At 41.5% G+C, this 27,814-nt stretch overlaps 1 protein-coding gene across 2 annotated transcripts in view; it reads right to left on the reverse strand.

Annotated features, from left to right (window-relative positions):
* Nucleotides 1-27,814, reverse strand: part of ncf4 (neutrophil cytosolic factor 4) — a 131,063-nt gene that overhangs the window by 19,162 nt on the left and 84,087 nt on the right. For both annotated transcript variants that reach the window (XM_051934462.1, XM_028816782.2), the window contains exon 9: nt 13,632-13,697. In XM_051934462.1, coding sequence (XP_051790422.1) covers nt 13,632-13,697 — 66 coding nt within the window. The remainder of the gene's footprint in view (nt 1-13,631; nt 13,698-27,814) is intronic.

Raw genomic sequence — 27,814 nt, forward strand, 5'->3', positions numbered from 1 at the left:
ATCTGTGACCCAAGCATGACATTCTAAAAATAACCATATAAACATATGGTTTCTACTTCGCGGATTTTCCTACTTCGCGGGTGGCTCTGGAACGCAACCCCCGCGATGGAGGAGGGATTACTGTATTTCACTAAGCATTAAGATGTAAGAGGTAGAATTAAAAAGGCTTATGCTACGTATATATTTTTATTATTTTGTATAAGCCTGAAAACACCAATTTTTCATAAGCCAAATGTCAGATGTGCTAGAGAGCGGAGGAATGGGCAACTCGCTTAGAGAAAGGAATATGAACACTTTAGTTATAAATCATTATAGGAAGCGCTGAGATAGTAAGGGGAGAGAATAGCCCTTATCAAACAGATAAGATGGACAGAGTGGGGTTTGACACCCCCTTAATTAGGAATTATTGGTGGAATTAATTAGAGGGGGTGGTGCTGCCTCGCAGTTAGGAGACCCGGGTTCACTTCCCAGGTCCTCCCCGCGTGGAGTTTGCATGTTCTCCCCGTGTCTGTGTGGGTTTCCTCCGGGCGCTCCGGTTTCCTCCCAGAGTCCAAAGACATGCAGGTTAGGTGGATTGGCGATTCTAAATTGGCCCTAGTGTGTGCTTAGTGTGTGGGTGTGTTTGTGTGTGTCCTGCGGTGGGCTGGCACCCTGCCCGGGATTGGTTCCTGCCTTGTGCCCTGTGTTGGCTGGGATTGGCTCCAGCAGACCCCCATGACCCTGTGTTCGGATTCAGCGGGTTGGAAAATGGATGGATGGATTAATTAGAGGCAAGACTAGAGCAATGGAATGCTAGAAGCCAGATGAGGAAGAATAATGGCTGAAATGATAAGAATTGTAATGAAAGAAAAAGGTGCCCATTGCTGGGCGCTCATTGTTCCATCTGAGTTGAGTCCGTATGCACGCCATACGATAGATAGATAGATAGATAGATAGATAGATAGATAGATAGATAGATAGATAGATAGATAGATAGATAGATAGATAGATAGATAGATAGATAGATAGATAGATAGATAGATAGATAGATAGATAGATAGATACTTTATTAATCCCAAGGGGAAATTCACATACTCCAGCAGCAGTATACTGATAAAGAAAATATTAAATTAAAGAGTGATAACAATGCTGGTATAACAGACAGTCAATAACTTTGAATAATGTTAATGTTTACCCCCCGGGTGGAATTGAAGAGTCACATAGTGTGCGGGAGGAACAATCTCCTCAGTCTGTCAGTGGAGCAGGACGGTGACAGCAGTCTGTCACTGAAGCAGCTCCTCTGTCGGAGATGATCCTGTTCAGTGGATGCAGTGGATTCTCCACGATTGACAGGAGCCTGCTCAGCGCCCGTCGCTCTGCCATGGATGTCAAACTGTCCAGCTCCATGCCTACAATAAAGCCTGCCGTCCTCACCAGTTTGTCCAGGCGTGAGGCATCGCTCTTCTTTATACTGCCTCCCCAGCACACCACCGCGTAGAAAAGGGTGCTCGCCACAACTGTCTGATAGAACATCTGCAGCATTTTATTGCAGATGTTGAAGGACGCCAGCCTTCTAAGGAAGTATAGTTTGAAGTATATATAAAGCTTAATTCTGCTGTCTGTCCTGAGTCTCTGAGTGCCTTCACTGGGGCTGAGGGTGCCTGTGCCAGCCTGCTTCAACACAACCATGTGGAGAGTGCTCAGGGTTTGTCTACATGTTGTGAAAGAGGTTATACTGCCTCTGAGGCTAGGGATCTGCACTGCCAATCGGAAAGTTGCTGGTTCGAATCCTGTAAATGCCAATAGGGACTCTGCTCTGTTGGGCCCTTGAGCAAGGCCCTTAACCTGCAATTGCTGAGCTCTTTGAGTATTGAGAAAAGCACTATATAAATGCAAAGAATTATTACTTTGTCAGGGAAAGAATTCTGCAATCATCCAGGACAGTTGTCTTCTGTGGTTTTCCAGAGTTCACCAGTGTGTCCCTTCTTTTTAAGAATGTACCAGATGGTTTATTTGACCACTCCTGGTGTTTCTGTTATCTCTCTAAAGGGTTTGTTTTGTTTTGTCTGCCTAATGATGGCCCGTTGTTACTTGCGTGGTCAGCTCTTTGGACCTCATATTGAGAGTTCACAGTGACAGCTTCCAAAAGCAAATTTCACACTTGGAACCAACTCCAGACCTTTCACCTGCTTAATAGTTAATGAAATAATGAGGGGACTGCTCCCACCTGGTTATGGAACAGCTTGTCAGTTAATTGTCCAAATACTTTTGAGTCCCTAGAAATGGGAGGGCTTTGCAGAAAAATGTCTGTCATTCCTAAACGGCTCATGTGATATTTTTGGTAAAACCCTTAAATTAAAGGTGAAAATGTAAACTTCAATGATAGTTTTATTTCAAATCCATTGTGGTGGTGTAGAGAGGTAAAATTATGCAGATTGTGTCACCGTCCAAATACTTATGGGCCTGACGGTATAATGCCACATCACAGAACACCTAACGTGATCAGCAGCCTAAAGCCATTTCACACTTCAGATTGGACTCTGTGGGGCTACCTAAAGACCAGAATGTCATATTTTAGAAAAGAGGGGATTTTTTTTTCATTCACTGTTACTGGTTAGGGTGGCACGGTGGCGCAGTGGTAGCGCTGCTGCCTCACAGTTAGGAGATCCGGGTTCGCTTCCCGGGTCCTCCCTGCGTGGAGTTTGCATGTTCTCCCCGTGTCTGCGTGGGTTTCCTCCGGGCGCTCCGGTTTTCTCCCACAGTCCAAAGACATGCAGGTTAGGTGGATTGGCGATTCTAAATTGGCCCCAGTGTGTGTGGTTGTGTGTGTCCTGCGGTGGGTTGGCACCCTGCCTGGGATTGTTTCCTGCCTTGTGCCCTGTGTTGGCTGGGATTGGCTCCAGCAGACCCCCGTGACCCTATGTTCGGATTCAGCGGGTTAGAAAATGGATGGATGGATGTTACTGTTTAAAGTAAGTTACTTTCTTCTAAAATAAGAAAATACTGATTTCAGAGTATAATTTTCTTTTTTTAATACACATATTTAATTGTTTGAATTTTTAATCACTGAAAAATCCAATTTAAAGTTCTTCAGTATCACTGGCGCATGACATCTGAATCCATTAAATGAATCATTTATTTTTAATGTATCATTTTTAATCAGCTTTCCAATATCTTTCTAACACTGAGTTTGTCCTCCTTTTACTGCTGCTTGGTTTAATCTCTAATGACATCTGCAGCTCATAGCCAGTTAGTTACCTTGTGCTTCAGCAGCACCAATGAGTGTCTTGTGGTAATAATGTTATCACTTCTGCAAAAAGTGAGGAACATTAAAAAACTAATAGTCATTGTCTACATGCATTTGTCTTTTAACAATGGTGATTCAAGGTGAATCTAATGTTTTAGCCAAAATTTGCAGTTAGTTTTGTAAATAGTGAAGACAGAAGAAGACAATAGGCCGTACTGTATGTTAGAGGGCGCACACTTGTCGAGCTTTACATGAAACTACTTGGCTGGCATAGCTATTCCACATGGATGCATTGCAATAATTTACTTTTTTTTTTTTAGTATATTGCATACCCACACAGTGTAGCCATTTAGTTTAGTGTGGTAGGAGTTAGTGTAGTGCTGGAATACATGAGAAGAACAAGCAAAGCCATACACAACCCTTTTCCTCCCCAGAAGAAGTTTGAAATCGGTAATGTGGAGCTCTGTGGAAAACATTTACTTATAATGATGTGTATACTTTATATTTTTTGGTTAGGTAACTAAAATGTAACTTAGAAGAAGTGTAATTAACCAAATACCACACAGTCTTTAATTTCATTTCATCCGAAGTTTTGCAATGGGAAACAAGATGAGTCACAAAGCTGGAGCTTTCTGAGAAACCACTAATAATATTTTCTAGGGATGAGATTTCTTGGGGGCACAACAATACAATAAAACCACAAGGTGATAAAAACTGTGTTCGAATAAGGAGTAGGAAAGTTGAAAAAAAAAAAAATTAGGCCACGAGTGTGGGAAATGAAGAACGATTTATGGAAGATGCAAGTCACACAGGGATCGTTAGCAGGGGAAGTCAGTCACCATGAAAGAACGCCTCAAAAAGGGGGAAAAAAACATCCAAAATGGCATTGAGATGACACTATCCTGATAACAATAAAATTAGTACTGAAATGAAGGTGATCAGGATGTGTCAATACAAAGATGTATTAAAGCTGTGGTATCTCTGGCTGATGTTCAAAGTCTTGTTTTCTGTCCTTTTTTTTTTTTTTTTTTAATTTTATTAATTTTATTGTAATCATTCCATACAAATAGATCAATTTATAACCAAACAAATTAAAGACAAATCAAACCCCACCCCTGAGAAGGAGAGCTTAGCTAAAGGAGAATTGCTTAGGGTTTTTTAATAAGACAACAATAAGCAAAAGAAAGGGAGAAATAAATATATATGTTAATAAGAGACGGAGAAGGGAGTTAAATGCGGTAATAGTTATTTCTCTTATTCTAAAATAATATTGATCAGATCCTGCCAGGTTTTGAAAAAGTTCTGTACAGATCCTCTAACTGAGAATTTGATTTTTTCCAATTTCAAATAATATAAAACATCGGTTTCCCACTGACTTATCAGAGGAGAGTTAGGATTCTTCCAGTTTAACAGAATAAGTCTGCGTGCCAAAAGTGTAGTGAATGCAATCACCGTTTGCTTGTCCTTCTCCACTTCAAGTCCGTCTGGAAGAACACCAAACACAGCTGTTAGTGGAAAGCACCATGATGTTCCAACAATGATGGATGGATTAAAAGCCAGAAGTCTGTATGACCATCAGCATCAAGTGACTCCGTGAAAAACCCGAACTACCAAGAGGACTATTTCATTTATGTTAGGTAGAATGCCCAGAGGAGACTGGGCGGTCTCGTGGCCTGGAACCCCTACAGATTTTATTTTTTTCTCCAGCCTTCTGGAGTTTTTTTTTGTTTTTTCTGTCCACCCTGGCCATCGGACCTTACTCCTTTCTATGTTAACTAATGTTGTCTTATTTTAATTTCTTATTTTGTCTTTAATTTTTCTTCTCTTCATTATGTAAAGCACTTTGAGCTACTTTTTGTATGAAAATGTGCTATATAAATAAATGTTGTTGTTGTTGTTGTTGTTGTTAGGAGGGATTGTGACCCCAAGGCTGTCTGAGAGGCACTTAAAAATTTTGGTCCAAAATGATGTTAGTTTGGTGCAGACCCAAAACATGTGACCCAGTGAGGCAGGAGCTTGGTTGCAGCGTTCGCAGGTTGGATCTTGCCCTGGAAACATTTTGGACAGTTTTAAGCGAGACAGATGAGCTTGATATATAATTTTTTAGTTGAATAATTCTATGCTTTGCGCGTATGGAGCTCGAGTGAATTCTCTGCTTTGCTACCTTCCACTCCTTTTCTGATATATTGATTAAGAGATCTTCTTCCCAATGTCCTCTTGGGTCTTTGAAAGGTAGGGACCCTAATATGATTTTATATAATGCAGAAATCGTGTTTAATTCCTCGGCAATGAGCAGTATTTTTTCCAGCATTGTGGAGGGTGCAAGGTGGGGAAAATCGGGCAATTTCTGTTTAACAAAATTTCTAATTTGAAGATAGTGAAAGAAATGTGTAGCTGGGAGGTTGAATTTTGAACATAATTGTTCAAAAGATGCAAATATGTTGTCTATATAAAGATCTCTGAGCATTTTAATCCCAAAAATTTTCCAGGTATTAAATACTGGATATGTTTGCGAGGGTTGAAAGAGGTGGTTTTCTTGCAGAGGTGCCACTGATAAAAGATTTTCCATCTTAAAATGCTTTCTAATTTGGTTCATATTCTAAGTGAGTAAAGCACAATTGGGTTATTAGTATATTTGCGATAACTTGCATTTATTGGAGAGCAGAGCAGGAAGTATAAAGAAGTACTACAGGATTTTACTTCTATTGCGGACCAAGCCTGTGTATGTTCATTTATTTGTGTCCAGGTTTTTATGGCTTGTATGTTTGCTGCCCAGTAATAAAACTGAACATTAAGTAAAGCCATGCCACCTTCTGCCTGAGGTCTTTGTAGAGTCGCTCTTCGGATACGTGGGTGTTTTGAGTCCCAAATGAATGAGGTTATTGTTGAATCTAATTGCTTAAAAAATGATTTATTGATATATATTGAAATGTTTTGAAATAAAAAAAGAAGTTTAGGAAGGATATTCATCTTAACAACATTAATTCTTCCGGCTAGAGTGAGATGAAGGGTTGACCATCTATCTAAGTCTTGCTTAATTTTTTCCATACAGACGCCAAAATTTTGTTGATAAAGAGCTTTATGTTTACTTGTGATATTTACCCCTTTTCTGTCCTTTTTTGTTCTTTGTTGTGCCATGTGTTTATGTTAATGTTACTTTTTCTGATTATGTGCATTTTTCTTCAATTTCGATTCTGACTTTTGTCACGCACGTGCGCACGGGGAACTGCGAAAAGACCCGACGAGCACCGTAACACATCGTGCCAGGGGATCAAGGCGGGCTACTAACCTTTCTTTCTCTTGTTCCCACAGAAAGACAGAAACAACGCCGCCATAACCTTCCCTGGACTCATTAAAACCATGCGCTGCCACTCCGCATTCCATCCCTTCCTCTGGTCCCACCTTCATGACGTCATGGATCCCATACTACACTTTGGTTCCTCCCAGCATTCCTGTCACCAGTTTCTGGTCCCTTCTTATTTAAGTTCCCTCCATACACTACGAGGGTGTCTTTTGTAATGATTGCATGTCAGAGAACTGACCGAATTTTTTGTTTGAATTATCAATTTTCTGTACAGTATACAGGGCCAGAAACCTCAAACCTTTATAAGTTTCTGTCTCCTTATTACACTATGTAAGTAGGCAGTTACGACTAGGCGTCTCAAGATACATACGAGGGGTTACCCAAAAAATAACTGGAAATGAAAAAGAATTGTTTTAATAATTTTTACTTACTGAAACTTTAGTCTCCTTCAAAGTACTCTCCATGTGAATGAATGCACTTGTCCCAACAGTTTTCCCACTGGTGGAAACATTTTTGGAAATCGCTGAAGAGGAACATTGTCCAATGGCTGCTGTGATTTTTCTTTGACTTCCTCCGCAGTACAAAACGCTTTCCTTTGAGTTCTTTTTTCATATGAGGGAACAAGAAAGTCACACGGAGCAAAGATTGGGCGAGTAGGGAAGGTGGCAAGGACCGATGATCTTCAGAAATTGCATTGCGAACTTTTTCAAGATTTTTGTCATTCCTAATTGTGGAAGGTCGGCCAGATCTCAATTGGTCTTCAAGTGACATTTCCCCTCGTTTGAAATGTGAAAACCACTCGTAGACCTGTGTTTTACTTAAAGCTTTCTCTTTAAATGTAGTTTCAAGCATCACTACAGCTGTTTTCCTTAAGAGAAAACAAAATTTAATAGAACTCGCTGTTCTTTATGGTCACAAAAATCGCAGAACGTGTTTAATAAGCACCAGGAAAAAATGAGACGGAATGGCGTACGAACAATAGAGAGCAACGTCACTTGGAAGACTGCCACAGAATACTGTAAGTATACTACAACTAGCGGCGAAATTCGCAACTAAGTCGAGATTGCACGCCAGGTACAGATTCCGGTTATTTTTGGGTACCCTCTCGTAAGTCCCAAAGAGTTGCAAAGGCACTTCTAATAATACCAACTAGAGGGGGATATACTGCCAATCCACAGACAGATAAAACAGGTGAACACAGAAATTAATAAAAATTTTAAAATATATACATTATTCACAAAAATTCTCTGTCACACAGAGAATCTCCTTAGAACGCAAAGACAAAATGGAGTTACCTAAAAACACAAGGGAATCCAAGGCAAACACTGTTCTGTCAATGTCAAATTCAGGTGCCAGTTCAAGACGCACATGGAGTCACTCAGTACATGGAAGGAGATGACTGACTTACAGATTTCCATTTTTGATATACTTTGTCAATCCCTCAGAGGAAATTGTCTTTTCACATTTGGTGGTCAAAGCGCAGGTTTAGCCATTGAACAGTCATTTTCAGGTTATGGGCTCAACAGAGAAGGATCCCTTCTGACAGTAATGGGATTTGAACAGATGCTGGTTACTCTTCTTAAACACACTTATCAATTACAGAAGTGCATGATGAGTTTCATTTCTCAGGTCCTTGCCAGTTACTGATAAACAGGACCCATGGAGTCAGGATTAGGCTATACTGGATGATACTGGTTCTCCTATTGATACTTGTCCTTGTGCTAAAGTAGCAGTGGGACTAGGAGACAGATCAAGAGGCTTTAATTAACATGCTTCCTAAGAGTGTAAAAGGCAAAAGCTGACAGTTAACTAGGACAGACGTCATTCAATATAATCATAATCGAATAGTGAAAATCAAATTGACTAGTAACTATCAACTCTCACAGTCCCGATACAGAATCCCAAGGTGAAGAGAACAAACAGAACACAGAGGTCAAAAATCCAGAGATGTCAAAAAGCACAAGAACTCATCAAACTCCCTAGGCCCTTTTAAAAATAAACCACCAGGAACTGTGGGAGACCCTCCAGTTTATTGGGTGGCCCTGCTCATTACGACTGTCAAAAGTGAATACAACACCTACTGAGGTAAGGAAAGCTCAGTTATTAAACCCTTAACGTTTGGGTTTATTTAATTCGCCAATATTCTGCTTCACCTTGAATAGTTAAAGATCTGATTTTTAATTACTTGTAAATTGCACTATAGTGTTATGCACACTCTTTTGTGATGCAGCGTTGATAAAAGAAATAATAACTACATCTTTATTAAAAGAGAAAGGGAAAAACATGACATTATCTTTTAGTTTTCAAAACAGTGTTACAAATTCTACAGAATTAAAGGTAATTTAAATTGAAATGTAATTTCCATCATATCAAGCAAATTAGTGTAAGTAAATATGCACAGTGCACTTGAAAAATAACATATGCAATGTTCCTCTAGATGAACAAATGGATAAATAAATATTTGCTTGTTATGCTAAAGCACATATGGCTCCTTTCATTTTAGTCAAACAGCAATCAACACTTTTTTGTCAGAGTGAATCAAAGACTCAAAGCCGTTGGCCCATTCAGTAATGATTGACAGATGTCTGTTAACGTCTCCAAGCTCAACTTAAAGCACAGAAGAACAAGTTACAGAATGGTCCTACTTGCTTACGACAGATATCCACTGTCCAGTAGAAAAGACCTTCCTTCTTGTGAAGTTATAATAGTAACCCATAGGAAAAATGTACTGCTCAAATGCTGATGGCTCGCAAGACTTAAAATACATCTCATTAATAATTCATTTAAGAATCGACTTTGTCACAAATGTTTCTCCTAAAATTATTACAAATATTAAGGAGATCTCTTTTTTGATTTTTTTATTCCTATGGGAAAAAGAAAATTGCTCCTTTCAAAATGTTCCTCACAACTTTTTATAGCAATAAGACTAGGCTGCTTTCCAATTTGCAGTCTTATTTCAACATCTTTATTAAATTTTAAGTCAAAAATCTTGGTTTAATCACAAATAACCCTCAGTTTCTTAAATAACAGAACTCATAAACACTAATATTGTGTTTTAGTTTTCAGAAATTACTTGCAATACAAAAAGAAATCAGAAAATAAGAAGTCGCTTACGTTTATGTTGTTGGTACACCTTGGTGCATGTTCTCGTCATGTCTGCATTGGTTTCTCTCTGGGTATTTGGGCACCTAAAGTTCCTGTCAGCTTTTCATGTGATATTTAGTTGTGGACTGCAAAATCTCAGAGAGTTGAAAGCTGGTACACCCAATGACTCAGTCCAACTAGTCTGTAACTCTTAAGTTGTAAAGGTGGGCTTGTGTTCATGCGAGGGCTGACAACCAATGAACACTCACCCAGAAGCACAATGCATATAATGCAACTATTTTTGACCGTGTTTCAGTCTCAAAAGATTACTCATCAGCACCAAACCATTATGCGGGGAATCCCCCCAACCCTTGATCTATTATCTCAGTGTTTTATCTCTTCACTATATATATATATATATATATATATATTTATTGTCACACACATGTGTTTAGGAGACAACTAAAGGGCTCGAATACATGTGACTCCATGCCAGACCAGGGGGTGGCTAAGTGCACTAATTTTCCCTTTCAATCTTTTGCAGACCATTCTAGGGAAATCCCACCCGGCTCTGGGGCAGCCAATGACGTCACTTCCGATTCCGGTGTTGATGACATCACTTCCTTTGCTGGCCTTTAAAGCCGCCATCTTCTCTCAAGAGAGTCAGTTCTGTGTTGGACTCAGTTGAATGAACATGTCTTTGTTTATTAATCAGTTTTGCAGCCGGGAACAATTATACGGGTGGCTGCCCCAAACCTTCGCAATGTCTTATGGTCATTATTGTGACAATATATATATATATATATATATATATATATATATATATATATATATATATATATATATATATATATATATATATATATATATATATAAAATATATAAATAAATAAATAAAATCTAACGTCTGTCTGTATGTCTGTCTGCTTTTCACGAGAGAACTACTTAACGGATTTAGATTGGGTTTTTTTCTATAATTTGCTTGAACTTTCCAGTTGATTTTGCGACTTCACTCATCTCGCTAAGTATCATAGTTTACTTGTGGTACCAATTTATTTGCGTGAATCTGAGAGAGAGGCTGCAGGACTAGGAGAGGGTGGGAAGTTCCCTCCTCACTCACGCACTAACCTCCGTTCGAGTCTCTCTATCTCTCGCCACATGTTTGAGTGTACCTTGCCTCCACTTAGCTAGAGATACTTGTTTGTTCAGCAGATATTATCATCAAGAGATTGTTAAGGAGTAACATTCGACATTTTTGAGAGAGAGAGAGATCAGAGCTACGTGTTTTAGAGGGTAGCTGCAGATTACCAGAGATATCACGGCCACGACCTTTTCTCCCCACACAGTGGACGCTCTCCCGTCAGACCTGAAGATGATCAGATACGGTGCAAATGTTTGTTATTGGAGAGTACCTACCTTCTGCTTGGCCAGAATTACATTTTTATTTATTGGCTTTTAAATTTAGTTATGTTTCACAACTTCTCTCATTGCGCTAAGTATCATAGTTTGCTTGCGGCACCGATTTATTTGAGCGAATCCAAGAGAGATGCAGCGGGCCAAGGGGAGAGGGGCGGGGCCCTCAACACTCACATACCATCCTCGGGGCATATCTTACATCCGCTTACCCAGTGAACAAGAGAACTACTTAACGGATTTAGATCAGGTTTTTATCTATAATTTGCTTGAACATTCCAGTTGATTTGGTGACTTCTCTCATCGCGCTAAGAATCATAGTTCACTTGCAGGAGTGATATCTTCATGCTAATCCGAGGCAGAGGCTGAGGGCCAAGGGGAGGGGGAAGAATGATGTCAGGAATAGGGAGCCGGGCAGGGCCCTCCTCACTCATGCACCAGCTTCCGTTCAAGTCAGTATACCTCTGCGTTTTGGAGGGTACCTTGCCTCTGCTTAGCTAGTGATACCTGTTTGTTTATTGATTTTTAAAGTTTGCCCTGTTCCACTACTATGTGGGTAGAGCCGTGGGGGACAGCTAGTATATATATTATATATATATATATATATATATATATATATATATATATATATATATATATATATATATGGTTGTACTGTCAAATAATGCAAAGAGTATGCGACACGTGTTTCGCCCTAATTCTGGGCTCATCAGGCGTACACACTCTACTGCACTCCCTCTCAGGAATCGAACCTCGGACGTCAGCGCCAGAAGCGATGCCCCTAACGTTGCACCACGGCGTGTGGTTTGTTTATTTGACAGCATGTAGATCGGGGTAATTACATTCATGGCATTCGTAGTCTGTGTCACAATCTGATTATATGGGTGGTTACCTACCAGGTAACGCTTGTGGTTGGCCAGAAAGTCTGCTAACATCCGCCACGGTGCCCTCAGTTGTGAGAAGCAGATCATAGAATGGTTGAAATAGTTTACTGTCAAATAATGCAAAGAGTACGCGACACGTGTTTCGCCCTAATTCTGGGCTCATCAGGCGTACACACTCTACTGCACTCCCTCTCCAACCATAAGCGTTACCTGGTAGGTAACCACCCATATAATCAGATTGTGACACAGACTACGAATGCCGTGAATATATAATATATATATATATATTTACACACACCGTACACAAAGGCGTTTGTCAAGTTTCAAAAATATCGCTCATTGTGAGCATCTTTTTTGAAAAATGAAATGTGGTCACCCTGAAAGATAGATATGTCTGCTTTGGCATGCATGCCGCTATGACAAGCACTTAAAATTCACACTATTCACACATGCAACAGGCCCGTCCAAAACACACTGCTGATCCTGTCCACTCAATTCAAGTGGAAATCAAGAATGCAGTCAGGAGTGGAATGGAACCTTTTGCAGGTGTGGAAGAAAGTGGGCAGGAGTGGGCAGAAATTGAATGGAAATTTGTTGGGAGCAACTAAAAGTGGGATCCAAAAATCAGTAATCAGGAATCAGACTTCCTCCACATGTCATCCCCAGTGACTCAGTCTGACCGGTCTGTAACTCACCACAGCAGTTTTGGTTTTATCAGAAGTTGTAGGAATGGGCTTTGTGTGTGGACAAGAGACAATGAGCACTCAACCTGTAAGCACAATGCATGTAACACAGCTATGAGAAATAAAAGAATGCACAGTGTTTTGGGTCCTTGCAAACAAAAGAGAGATTTGTCTGTCTGATGTTTTATGTTTGACATACCAGGACAGAATAGAAAAAATAAAAATGGTAGAGATCATGGAAGAACATGCCACTTCTTTAATGCATTTCTATGCCACTGGTTCTGTCAGAAAGTACAATATTGGTTATAGGAAAATGCTGCAAGCTCTCAAAGCATTGGAAATGTGAAACTGAGTCATCACAGAGTCATCTGAAGTCACCACAGAGTCGCATAATTTGTGATTTTTAGTTTTGTAAACTGACATACTCTGGTGACTGCACTCATCAGGTTTGACATCCCTTCCAACTTTAAGTCATGTGATGTGGTTTGTACATGTGCACTGAAGAGATGCTGGGTATCTTGGGAGGAAGATGTTAAAGATAGAGCTGCCAAGCAAGAGGAAAAGAGATAGGCCTAAGAGGAGGTTTATGGATGTGGTGAGAGAGGGCATGCTGGTGACGGGGATAACAGAGCAAGATGGAGAGGACAGAAGAAGATGATCCACTGTGGCAACCCCTAATGGGAGCAGCCGAAATAAGAAGAAGAATGTATTTTCAAGTTTGAGAGCTTGCAGTGTGGTGGAACAATGTTACTTGTCTCATAGCGTTACAATATCAGCTATTGTCTGTGTGGAGTTTGCATGGCATCCCCTTATCGGTGAAGGTTTCTTCCACGTTTCGAGCACATGTAGATTAACTTTACTGATTACGCTACAATGTTTTTGAATTTGTTTATGAAGTTGCTCTCTAATGAACTACTGCACCATGAAAGGTTGGTTCCTGCCTTGTGCAATATTCTTCTAGGATGAACTTCAGGCGTTGCCACCGTGGAACAATTTGAGGAGGTTAGGTAATGAATAGATGGATGAGTGCTTCTTACCTCATGCGCTTCATCAGATCTCGATATGAAGGCCGGGTGGAAAGCTCTTCCTCCACACAGACGTCTCTGCAACAAAAGAGCAGAAAGCAGTCAAACAGTCATTTCATGAGAGAACCTCAAGCTGGGAGTCACCTCTGGTCACACAATAAACTGTAGGCACCCTTCCACCAACCAACCTGCTCATAACAACATCTCATTCCCTGACTGGTCACCCTTCATGGAAGAAAGCCATATTCCAACATGGTGAACACAGTGGAATTGCTTTCCATGGCGCTGCTTGTGTCGCTTACCTGCATGCATCTAAATTGTGTTTACCGGTTGTTACAATTTTTCAATAAAACTCGAGGCTGGTGACAGAACCATCCCTTCTGGGTGGACACTTTCTCTTTCTGTTTTTGCCAATAGCTATGTCATATGCATTTTTAGTCAAAAACAAGGTGAAAATGTTAGTGTGGATGGAGACCATTTTCATTTAAACGAAAATGTTGTAGTGTGGATCTAACCTAAGTGGTTTGTCCAAGTAGAAAAGGAAGTATGGTTTGAATTCTCATTCAAGCCTTTTATTGTCCAGGTGTTTAGCTAGTAGGCTATTGTCTGCATTCCTATACAGACTCTCCTCACTTGGCAATCAAGTTCCGTTCCTACAATAGGATCGTTAAGCGAATTGGTCGATAAGCGAAAAGCCACCCCTTGGTGATACTGCCCCGTTCACTGTATCTTTATCTTTCAAGTTTGTTGAAATGGTCGAAAGTGCCAGCTCCAAGTTATGTGCTATCACTTTAAATTCTTAACAGCTTCATAGTCGTTTATGATTGTTACTGTTGATGATAATAACAACATAACGCAAGGTTATTGCCACCAAGGATGATTAGCTGGCCAATTAACACTAACTGCAGGATCGTGGAAGTGATCAACCAGTATTTGCCTTGGAGTTTACGATGCTTGACGCTGAGCTGCCGTACTGCCATTTCCACGACTAAAGTTCTCGTACAGCATACAATACCAGCTGGTCAGAGAACTGGATGTAAGACCTCTCTGTCATTAGGTGAGAAGTCTATATTTAAAGATGTTTACAGACAAATCAAGTCAAGTTGGGGAGCATGCACTGGTACAGACGAAACAGCTCGGGATCCCAGTTGGTAACCACCCAGGCAGACACGCGGTCAAGTCCCACCCTCTGGAAATGACCTTCTATTTGCCTCAGCCAAGTGTTACGTGGGCGACCCCCTTGGCCTGGTCTAGCCACTCGGGTCCCCAACAATGAGAATCCTACCAGCTGGATCACCCTCGGGGAATTGCACCACATGGCCATAGTGCAGTAACTGACGCTCCCTCACAATGTAGGTAATGTGCCTCATTCAGGACTCCATGAGCAACACAAAGTCAAACCAGTGGTACCCAAGGATTCTGTGTAGAGACACAGTAGTGGAGGAGTCCAGTCTTCTTCTCAGGTCACTGGATAGCATCCATGTCTCACAACCATATATTAAAATAAGAAGCACCAGGACTCTAAAGACTTGGACCTTTGTCCTTTTGCAGAGATATCAGGAGCATCACACACCCCTTTCCAGTGACCTCAAGACCCCCCCATGCTCTCCCAATCTGTCTACTGACTTCATAGGAAGAGTCACCAGGCTCATGTCTCTGGTCTCTGGTGAAGATTACAGGACCAACTAGAAGAGCCTCTGCTCGTTTGGTTGACACTTAACAGGCCAGATTTCATGTCTAAAATGAAAATTGCACAAAAAGTCCAAAAAGGAAGAGCAGCAAAAGTAGAAATTGACATTTCTCAAAGGCACTCTCCAAAAATGTCTACACCCCCTGTACTCAAGAAGTATCGATTCTGTTGACAAAAAGAATCAATGCTTTTTATATTTTCCTGCCTAAGTGAGTGCTTACATCTTTTTTGGATGCCTTCAGTGTCTGTTATATTTTCTGATGATGTGTGCATATGTATTTTATGAGAGTGCAGGCTGGAGGGATGAGCTATAATGGGTTCTACCCTTTCTTGGATGGGATGCCTCTAGGGAAATGTCCCAGCAGGAAGAAAGAAAAATCAGAAGGTCCTTATGGGTCCGAATATCATCTACCAAATCACCAAGACAAAGAGGAGAGCAATATAATGCAACTTCATGTTTTGGTCAAACACCTGCAGGGTTTCCTCACTTGCCATGTTCGACTTTTCTATGCACTACTAATACAAAAAGGCTAACTTTTGCATAGTCAGTGGATAAAGATAAAAGGTTTGGTTTAAAGGTGTCGTCAGATATCACATTTGATCTCGTTCCATGGCATAAGAGTTTCTCTTTGGTTGAGTGTAAAAACAGCTGGCTTGTCCTGGAGAGCATTTAACTTACCAGTCAATATGTGTAATAAACACATCACCTTTAAGATCTTTATTTTATTATTTATTATACTGATCTGTCATACTGCGGTGGGTTGGCACCCTGCCCGGGGTTGGTTCCTGCCTTGTGCCCTGTGTTGGCTGGGATTTGCTCCAGCAGACCCCCCGTGACCCTGTGTTTGGATTCAGAGGGTTGGAAAATGGATGGATGGATGATCTGTCATATAAGTAAGGTAGGTTTTAATCTCTCATTTCACTTTCAGCACTTATTAGGCCTTAATGTCTTGTCAGAGAAGCAATGCAAGCTCTAAAGGAAGGCACCTAACATTGTTAGGCTGTGTTTAGGGCATCAGTTGGGCTTAATCGGGCCCGGTGTATATATACACTGTATATATCATCAAAGAAGGCAGGGCTGAGCTGGCATCAGCCATACTGGGATGGTTGGAGTGCTCTCACCCAGCAGGGAGTCCCATTGCAACAGTCGGACACCAAAGAGTAGCAGCTTATGTCTGATCCTGCTCCCTGTGCTACATGGGGGTTGTAGTTCTAAGAGGAAGCCCTTTTCTCTCTGAATACAGAAGAAACAGAGGAGGAATTTAATGGAGGGAATAATTCAGACCAGAACAATATTCTGTCACTTTTAAACTCAGTTGGGGTCACCATTAGTTTTACTGAATCAGCAGGTAACTTAGCTGTTATCTTACAGATTCTTTTTGGAAAAGTCCCTGGCTCCCACGGCAGCACGTAATTTGAAAACAAAATTCAAAGTAATAAAAAAGAAAGTGCAAGGCCTAGAACTATTAACTAAGTATAATAATAATGAATTAATAATGTAAAAAAATAGTGTTCCTGTTTACTGGAGAGTATCCACAGGTGTTTTCGAATTATGCTTTCTACTGAGGCTTCTGTATCCGCGGCATTACAGAGCCCCCTGTAGGCCTCTAAGGGCAAAGTACAGAATATAATTTACTCTTAAATGGGGTTCATTTCCTTACTCTAAAATTAGTAATGTAGCACTGGCGGAGTGATACAAAAATGTGTTATCACCCCACAAAGAAATGCACGCTCATGTATAAATACATACAGATAGTTACACACGTAAACAGTTCATTTGGAAATAAGCAGTCACAAGTGCACATACCGTATGTGCACACACGTACATGTGCAAATAAAGTGCATACCTAGTAGTACATATCTGCATGTTTATCGATAAAAATACTAAAAAATGATGTGCTTCAAAGCAAAACTAACATGAGCATATCGGTCTAAAGAAGAAGCTCACAAGGGCTCAAGCATTCAGCAGTTTACGCCACCACTCATGAGCACATCCTTTCCTGTACTGTCAAATCTAGAAATTCTCATGTGTTAATGCACATTGCAGAATTCATGTTTTCTAGTCTTATTTTATTTTACAAAACACTTTGCAGAGCTATACTACGTTACCTTATAAGGTACGCATTTTTGTTTTACTCAGTGTGAATGGTGCTACAGCAGCGTTTCTCAACCTTTAAGTATTTAAGTATTAAGGTCTGACATTGTGGTCAGCAGCACAGGAGCGCCGCAGGGGACTGTACTTTCTCTGGTCCTGTTCAGCCTAAATACATCGGACTTCCAATACAACTCAAAGTCCTGCCACATGCAAAAGTTCGCTGACGACACTGCTATTGTGGGCTGCATCAGGAATGGGCAGGAAGAGGAGTATAGGGACCCTCATCAAGGACTTTATTAAATGGTGCGACTCAAACCACCTACACCTGAACACCAGCAAAACCAAGGAACTGGTGGTGGATTTTAGGAGGTCCAGACCCCCTCCTGGACGCCGTGATCATCAAAGGTGACTTTGTGCAGAGGGTGCAGACCTATAAATACCTGGGAGTACAGCTGGATGATAAATTAGACTGGACTGCCAATACTGATTCTCTGTGCAAGAGAGGACAGAGCCGACTATACTTCCTTAGAAGGCTGGCGTCCTTCAACATCTGCAATAAGATGCTGCGGATGTTCTATCAGATTGTTTTGGCGAGCACCCTCTTCTACGCAGTGGTGTGCTGGGGAGGCAGCATTAAGAAGAAGGACGCCTCACGCCTGGACAAACTGGTGAGGAAGGCATGCTTTATTGTAGGCATGGAGCTGGACAGTTTGACATCGGTGGCAGAGCGACGGGAGCTGAGCAGACTCCTGTCAATCATGAAGAATCCACTGCATCCACTGAACAGGATCATCTCCAGATAGAGGAGCAGTTTCAGCGACAGACTGGGGGTGGGGGGGTGGGGGTGGCAGGTAAATGTTAACATTATACAAAGTTATTGTCTGTTTTTACCTGCATTTTTATTACTCTTTAATTTAATATTGTTTTTGTATCAGTATGCTGCTGCTGGAGTATGTGAATTTCCCCTTGGGATTAATAAAGTATTAATAAAGAAACAGTGCTGGGGCCCTTTCATACCTGCACCTCTCTGACACTGTGACTGCTCTTTTTATCTTTGTCCTTTTTGCAAATAATTCTGGTGTACATTTGAGGGAGTTGTTTTGTAGTCAAGTCAGAAGTTTTCTTCTTTATGATAATTCTTGAGTGCATTCGAGGGGGGCTTTGTTGTTTCTTACAGCATTTCAAAAAGCTTCTGTATAAAAGCTAAATTTCCCTTTTGGGGCAAATAAAGTTCTATCTATCTATCTATCTATCTATCTATCTATCTATCTATCTATCTATCTATCTATCTATCTATCTATCTATCTATCTATCTATCTATCTATCTATCTATCTATCTATCTATCTATCTATCTATCTATCTATTTGTGACCTGAGTTTTCATAACAGTTTTAATCGAGCCCCCCCCCTAATGTTTTTTTTGAAACCCTAATAAAATTTATTCCTATATTTTTTGCTGCCAATACACCGCTACAAGTTTAAAATTTTCCTACCAATACCGAAATTACGCCACATATGACAACATTCATGCCCCCCTTTTTTGTTATGCCCCACAGTTTGAGAACCGCTATACTACAGAATATGAATTTCAATAGGATTGATTCATGTATTGATATAAACATATAAACATGCAACACAGCCACGCTAAATACCCATGTGAGTAAGAAGTCCCCGATAAACTTGTTGATACTCGGATAAGCAGGTATGCAGACTGTGACAGATAGGGGGTGCCAATGTGCCCCAAACCCTGGATACAATCAAGTGGTGGATCTGCACCGATATCTGGAAAGTTGCCGGTTCGGCTTCTTGTTACTGCCAAAAGAGATCCTACTCTGCTGGGCCATTCAGCAAAGCCCTTAACCTGCAATTGCTCCGGGGGCACTGTGCAATGGCTGACCCTATGTTCTGACCCCAAGGGGTATGCAAAAACTAACAAATTCATAATACAAGAAATTTAATAAGGCGAAATAAAGAACAAAAAAAAAAATACAGTCACGGGTTCAAATTAGAGGCTTTTATTTTTAAAAGGCCTCACAGTTTCTCTAAGGTTGCACAAGCATGATTACATACAATATTCTCCTTCCTTCCTTCCTTCCTTCCTTCCTTCCTTCCTTCCTTCCTTCCTTCCTTCCTTCCTTCCTTCCTTCCTTCTCCCTCCAGTGGGTGTTGCCTTCCTACCTCCCAACTCTGACTCAGCTGGAGGAGGTTTGATGGCTTCCTTTTACGTCAGTCCTGGGAGTACTTCCAGTGCCGGGGCATAGCTCAATGAAAGCAACGGAGCTTGCAGGAGACGGGTGGAAGCGGTAGTAAGAGAGAAGAAAGAAAAGAAAAGGGAAAGGACTGAGCATTGTGTGTGTGTGTGCTGTGTGTGCTGTGAAGGAAATAATCAATTTGTGTGTTTTTGGGACTTGTGAGTCTGCTTGTCTTTCTGTGTCGGGGCTGAATCTTCCACATACCTTTAGCTCTAGGAGCTCAACAATACAAAAGATGTGATTCTCTGGATGAAGACAACCCCAAAAGTAATGGCTTGTGCTTCGTGTGAGGATGTCCCACTGTGCCTTCCATAAGGGGGTGTGTGGTCCATCAGCACAGACACAAACCACACTAGATAGATTATATGTTTCAATTCATCCAGCAGTGCCTGAGACTACTGTGGGAAACCTAAGATATGTTGTGGACACTAGGTGGCATCATAGTCCCCAACTCCACACCATAACTACGCAGACTCCAGTCCTGAGTTCACACTAAACTATTACTGATTTAAGAAAAATACCTTCACACAGACTCACTCTGGCACAACTGTCATTGCAAGTATTACTAACATCTCTCTCCTCCTCTACCTCAGCTTCAGGGGAGTGTTGCCCTACTCCATTCCTGACCCGGACTCACCTGGCTGAGGCGAAAGGGGCTTCTTTTCTTTGTATGTTACAGCTTCTTTGACATGTTGTAAAGCACTTGAACCAACATCCTTTGCTTGAAAATGTGCTACAGAAATACAGTAAATGTTGCTGTAAACTAAACTAAAGTAAATGGAGAGATAAACAATCAAATTATTAAATTTTAAAAGAGTTCAATCACACAGTGTAAGTAAGTTCATAGTGGTCTTTTCTCAATTAAGTGAAGTTTTTGCATTGCTTTACAACATCTTGTACTTCTCAATTGTCTCCCACCATCTCCGGGATCATGGACTACCTGACCAACAGACAACAGTCGGTGTGGCTAAGGGACTGTGTGTCAGACATGGTTGGTGTGTAATACTGGAGCACCTCAGGGAACTGTCCCACCTCATTCCTATTCACCCTCCTACACAACAGACATCCAGTACAAAACCAGCGCTTGCCATCTACAGAAATTTTCAGATGACTCCTCCACCATAAACCGCATTAATAATGGAGATGAATCAGAATACGGGAGGCTTGTGGAGGACTTTGTCTTGTTGTGAAGGAAGAGATACCTGCAACTCAACATTAGCAAGGCAAAAGAAATGATGGTGGACTTTTGAGACCCAGTCACCATTCAGGTGGATTATGTGGATGTAGTGCAGAGATACAAGTACAAGGGGGTTTACATAAACACCAAACTGGACTTGTCTGACAACATAGTGGTGATCTACAAGTAGGACCAGAGCAGAGTGTACTTGCTAAGGAGACTCTGGACTCTTGATGTGTGCAGGAAGCCACCAGAAATGTTCTATTCATCCATAGTAGCCAGTGTGGTGTTCTATGCTTCAGTCTCCTGTGGAACCAACTTGAGCACAAAAGAAACACGATGCTGGAACAAACTTATCAGGAAAGCCTCCTCCATCACAGGACAAACCCTGGACACACTGGAAGCTGTTGTGAAAAATAGGATGATGGCAAAATTGAATGTCATCGTGAAAAATTCCCCTCCAAACCCTGCAGGAGGTGCTCTCTTGGAGCATTTTTAGCCACAGGCACATTCCACCACTGCCCACTGCTATCAGGCAATTCAATGTACCCACTTGATGTACTCATTAAATTCATTTTATTGATTGATTAATTGATTGATTGATTGATTTGTTGATTGACTGTATTATCTGTCCTGTGAGTCTGTATTCTTGTTTTTTAAGTTCCTGCTGCTGTATGCATCTGAATTTCCCCATGCGATTAATAAAGTGTATTAAATCTAATCTAATCTAATCTAATCTAATCTAATCTAATCTAATCTAATCTAATCTAATCTAATCTAATCTAATCTAATCTAATCTTCCTTGTTCCAATATTCCCAATTTCCTTCTTTTACAAGGGACATATTTCATTCTGACGATGACACATGACAGTCAAAATGAGCACAAACCAGCCAGCGTTGACATTGGTTCAGTGCTCCCACTTACGCTTTCCAGGTAAAAGCAAAAGAAGAAATAAAATTGATCCTCACCGAAAGCAGAGGCTACAGGAGATTCTACTGTCGTTGACGGAGACATATCTATATAATCAACTTGACAATATGCTTCCTGAACACATTGACATCGGTCTCAAATTGTTGCCATCAATTCCGACCCAGGCCTTGTCATGAAAAGCACTTATTGCCTCTGCCATTTCTATTAAACTGGTCTATTTGTGCTAGGAGGACAAGCTTTATTGTCTTTTTGCCCTACTAAACTGGTCATCCTGTCTTGTATTTGAGCTGGTTTGGTGTTCTTAATGTGGTCAGAGTCAAGATTCAGGTTTTCCTTATTTGTCACAGCTGTATACTTACAACATGCGGGGAAACGTCAACCTTGTTTGCTGCTTAGATTACGCTAAAGAGAATAAAAAGATAAGAAATATATAGAGAGAGAAAAGCAATGAGACTAAACAGAAACAAGTTATACTGAAAATGTAAACTAAGAATAAACAAGGGGTGACATACAGTAGCAAAATGTCTATTACATTACGACATAATATGCATACAACTATTGAGCAAGACAAGGCATTCATTGAGTAACTCATGTATGTACGTATGTATATATATATTGTGGCAGACGGCCGGGGGGGTCTTACCCGGTTGGGATGCACTTCTGAGGAGAGGACAGGGGAAGAGGACTTGTCAACAGCAGTATCTCCCCCGGGACACGAGAGGGCAGCCCCCCTGGTTTGCATCGGGGCCACGGGCTTGGAGCTTAAAAGCTCAATCCTTCTGACATGGGGTGCCTGGACAGTTCTGGAGCCTTAGTCTACAGCACTTCTGGGGAGCAACTGGGGCACTTCTGGGTGCAGTATAAAAGATGGAGCCGGAGTTGGGAGGCAGAGGACAGAGCTTGCAAGGAGAGGAGTAAAGGCGGGCAGAAGAAAAGAAGGAAAGTAAAGTAAAAGTAAAAAGGAACTGAGTAATTGTGGCTGATTAGAGTGTTGTGTGCTGTAGAGACAAGGAGCAAAATAAAAGTGTGTGTTTTGGGACTTCTGAGTCTGCGTGTCTGTCCGTAGCTGGGTTGATCTTCCATATGGCATCCCAGATGGGACTCTCTTGCTGTTAATTAGCAGGGAACCCTTTGACGGCAGTCTCACGCAGGTCTACAGGGGCGCTGATGGTGCGGGGTCTCTTTCTTCTCATAAGGAGACTCAGACCGTCATTATGACACAGAGTAAGGGGAGGACCTGGAAAGTGAAGAATGGGTCTCCTAATAGGGTGACCTGTAAGCCTGTGTGCTCACAGACGTCAAAATGGCGTTGAACTATATATATATCCTCTTTAACTCTTTTAGGGCGGATGTCGACTTTTGTCGACAGGAGGGGTTGAAGGTGAATGTCGACAAAAGTCGACATCCAGGGATAGGGGGCGACAATCAGCTGTTAATTGCGACAAATCTCACTGTCACGTCAAAGGCATTCCCTCTGTGCTTGGAGGAATGCTAGACTCGTTGACTCGGCAAATAATCCTTGCGTGTGCGTGAGTTGCGAAATGTAAACAATGGCAAGATGGCATCGACATGTGAAAGGGAGCGAAGCGAGTGCAGAAAAGAAAACACTCGGCAGACGATGTTTTGCGCATTATCGCGGAGTCGGACTCTTGATTTTTCAGAATCGGATTTTATTGGCAGTGATCAGGAGATCGAGCAAGAGAGTGAGAAGCCGGCATCAGCTGATCAGACACCAGCCGATGCCGCGCCAGCGGATCTGTTGCCAGTTGAGTGCCTTCGCGCAGCCGATGCATCTACAGCAATGTTCACATGGGATAAATACACAGACATTGATCCGTTGAGAGCCGATCTGGCTACCGGAGTTTACAAGACGGCATGGCTTGCTGTTGGACACGACAAATCACCAGCTGCTGTACTTCAGGCTGCTCTCTCCTGATGCTGCTTTTCAGCTATTGTCAGACGAGACAAACAGGTAGGCAGAGAATTTTTTTGAATCGCGGGCTGCGTTTGCATCGCATTCTCGTTTTTCAAAGTGGAAACCCACAACAAAAGACGAGATGAAGTGCGCTGTGACATTACAAATAGAGATGGGACAGAACTGGTGATATAACTTCAGGGAGCATTGGTCCAAACGTGTTTTGTCCCCTGGTGGCTTTGGACAGGTTATGCAGCGTGGTGATAGGTACGTGCTGCTGCAAAGTTTTATTCACTTCTGTAATAAACAGAATCAAATCCCATGGGGTGAGCCAGGCTATAATGCCATACATAAAGTTCATAAAGTTTCAGAAGATGAAAAGAGGTGACAGTATGGTTTTCATGCAGGCAGAAAACTTGGTGGCAGTGGCAAGGCACGATGGCAAATGGGTGACTTGTCTCTCTACAGTACACACTAACAATATATGTGAGAAAGTGCAGCAACAGACAATTGAAAAATAGGCACCAAAGCAACACGTATTGTAAGGAGTGCAATGTGGCAATGACTGAAATTGGCTGCTTTGAGCGAGATCAGACTTTGCTGTGTAAAATGTATGTGATATGTATGTGAAATCATAGAGAATTCAGGCTCATACAACATGCAAGACAGTAACATTTGTCAAAAGAAAATATTTTTTGTTGATTTGATATGTTAAACAATTGCTTTGTGTTCTTTTTTAAAAAATGTTAGTTTTTGGAAAAATATTCAGCCCTGGGAGAAAAGAAAAAAAAAAAAATTAGCCCTAAAAGAGTTAATAAAATCCCTGTGTGTGTCCAGGTGTCCGTGTGCGTGTGTCTTCTGATGAAGTGCGCATGCGGGGGGCACGGTGCGATGCGCGATATTACTGTTAGAGAAAGTTACAGGCGTTTTGCGGAAATACAAACCAGTATTACTGCGAGAGGAAATTAAAGGTACACAATACAGTGACGCATATTACAGCCACATACAAGCCAGTATTACTGTCAGAGGAGATTAAAGGCATATTACCGACGCGCACGCCTGTATTACCGCCAGAGAAAATTAAAGGTATATTATGGACGTACAAGCCAGCGGACGTACAAGACAGTACTACTGTCACAGAAAATTAAAGACACACAATACATGGCGGCAGCCCACAAAGAACGGTCAGCTCAGCATGTAAACATCAACAAAAGAAAGGCTAAAAGAAAGAAAAATACGACCAACAAAAGAATGAGGTCAAAGTCCCTTGCCATTTAATATAAACTGTTCCAACTAATGTTTATGCACTACTGTTCTAGCGCCCGTTATTGTAACGGGCTAAATGACTAGTATATATATAAAATCCAACGTCTGTCTGTCTCTCTGTCTGCTTTTCACGAGAGAACTACTTTTTTCTATAATTTGCTAGAGCATTCCAGTTGATTTTGCGACTCCTGTCATTGCGCTGTGTATCATAGTTTGCTTGTGGTACCGATTTATTTGTCTGAATCCAAAAAACACGCAGCAGGCTGAGGGGAGGAGGCGGGGCCCTCCTCACTCATGTGCCAGCTTCGGTGTGTACCTTACATTCGCTTAGCAAGAGAACGAGATAACTACTTCATGGATTTAAATCGGGTTTCTTTCTATAATTTGCTTGAACATTCCGGTTGATTTTGCGAGTTTCTCTTCATGCTAAGAATCATAGTTTGCTTGCAGGAGTGATATATTCACGCTACTCCAAAGACAGGCTGTGGGCTGAGGGGAGGGGGAAGCGTGACATCAGGAGTGGGGAGCCGGACAGGGCCCTCCTCACTGTCCTGTTTCACTATTACATGGGCAGAGCCGTGGGGCACAGCTAGGATATATATATATATATATATATATATATATATATATATATATATATATATATATATATATATATATATATATATCCTATCTATCTATCTATCTATCTATCTATCTATCTATCTATCTATCTATCTATCTATCTATCTATCTATCTATCTATCTATCTATCTATCTATCTATATATATATTGTCATGCATGAGCGAGTAGGGAGCAGCTAAAAAACCCGATGGGCAGCGCGAAACCACAAGGGAGGGGGCGACAACGGTGTACTAACCTGTCTCTCTTTTATTTTAACAGGAAAGACGAGAAAACACCACCCTAACTTGAAGTCCCTGCCGCTTCAGAGTTTCCTTATTTCTTCCAGTCCTCCTTGATGACGTCATGAATCCCAAGATCCCCAGTGCCTCCTTTCCCAGCTATCCCATTTCCGTTTCCACCTCATAAATGCTCCATGTTGTCTCCCATTCATTGTCTGTGTTGCACCTTTTGTGAACTGACCGTTATAAAAAAAATTTTCATCTACAGTATGCGGGGAAGGATTCCCCAACGCTTAATCTTGTATTCTTGTGCTTCTTGTACAATATACTGTTTATATATATATATTGTGAGGGATGGCTGGCAGTTTATCCTGGCCAGCACCCCAGGCTGCTAGATGGAGTCCTCCCTGCAATATGGAGGTGAACCGAATTCGCGCAGGGCATTATGGACAAGGGAGTTTGGCTGCACAGCCCTGCTGGATACCATGGGGGCCACCAGGGGATGCTGCAGGGAGGCACGAGTGTTTCTATTATAGCCCGGAAGTACTACCTCGTCACGGGGACAGAAGAAATGAAGTACTTCCGGGCTGAAGAAAAAGAACAGTTTTCATCTGACCCAGAACTGCTATGGAAGCACATGACTGAAGGACAGAAGTACTTCCAGGTCAAAGACTATAAAAGGACCGTGGGAAACCCAGCAGACTGAGCCAGAGTTGGGTGGAAGTGTCACAGAGCTGCTGGGTGGAAAGGAGGATTGATTAGTGTTTATTGTTGATTATTGATTTATTATTGTGTATAGTGGAGGTGGAGGTGCTTTGTGCACATTTTTATTACAATAAATTCATTATTGGGAATTTTACCTGGTGTTTGGACATGTTGTCGGCGGGTTTGGAGGTGCGACAGTGCCCCCTACTGTCACTATATATATATATATATATATATATATATATATATATATATATATATATATATATACTATATATATATATATATATATACAGTGCATCTGGAAAGTATTCCCCAGCGCCATCACTTTTTCCACATTTTGTTATGTTACAGCCTTATTCCAAAATGGATTAAATTTATTTTTTTCCTCAGAATTCTACACACAACACCCTATAATGACAATGTGGAAAAAGTTTACTTGAGGTTTTTGCAAATTTATTAAAATAAAAAAATTGAGAAAGCACATGTACATAAGTATTCACAGCCTATGCCATGAAGCTCGAAATTGAGCTCAGGTGCATCCTGCTTCCCCTGATCATCCTTGAGATGTTTCTGCAGCTTCATTGGAGTCCACCTGTGGTAAATTCAGTTGGTTGGACATGATTTGGAAAGGCACACACCTGTCTATATAAGGTCTCACAGTTGACAGTTCATGTCAGAGCACAAACCAAGCATGAAGTCAAAGGAATTGTCTGTAGACCTCCGAGACAGGATTGCCTCAAGGCACAAATCTGGGGAAGGTTACAGAAAAATTTCTGCTGCTTTGAAGGTCCCAATGAGCACAGTGGCCTCCATCATCCATAAGTGGAAGAAGATCGAAACCACCAGGACTCTTCCCAGAGCTGGCCGGCCATCTAAACTCAGCAATCGGTGGAGAAGGGTCTTAGTCAGGGAGGTGGCCAAGAACCCAATGGTCACTCTGTCAGAGCTCCAGAGGTACTCTGTGGAGAGAGGAGAACCTTCGAGATGGACAACCATCTCTTCAGCAATCCACCAATCAGGCCTGTATGGTAGAGTGGCAAGACGGAAGCCACTCCTTAGTAAAAGGCACATGGCAGCCCGCCTGGTGTTTGCCAAAAGACACCTGAAGGACTCTCAGACCATGAGAAAGAAAATTCTCTGGTCTGATGAGACAAAGATTGAACTCTTTGGTGTGAATGCCAGGCATCACATTTGGAGGAAACCAGGCACCGCTCATCACCAGGCCAATACCTTCCCTACAGTGAAGCATGGTGGTGGCAGCATCATGCTGTGGGGATGTTTTTCAGCGGCAGGAACTGGGAGACTAGTCAGGATAAAG

The sequence above is a fragment of the Erpetoichthys calabaricus genome, chromosome 12, assembly GCF_900747795.2.
Source record: "Erpetoichthys calabaricus chromosome 12, fErpCal1.3, whole genome shotgun sequence".
NCBI classification, from domain to species: Eukaryota; Metazoa; Chordata; class Cladistia; order Polypteriformes; family Polypteridae; genus Erpetoichthys; species Erpetoichthys calabaricus.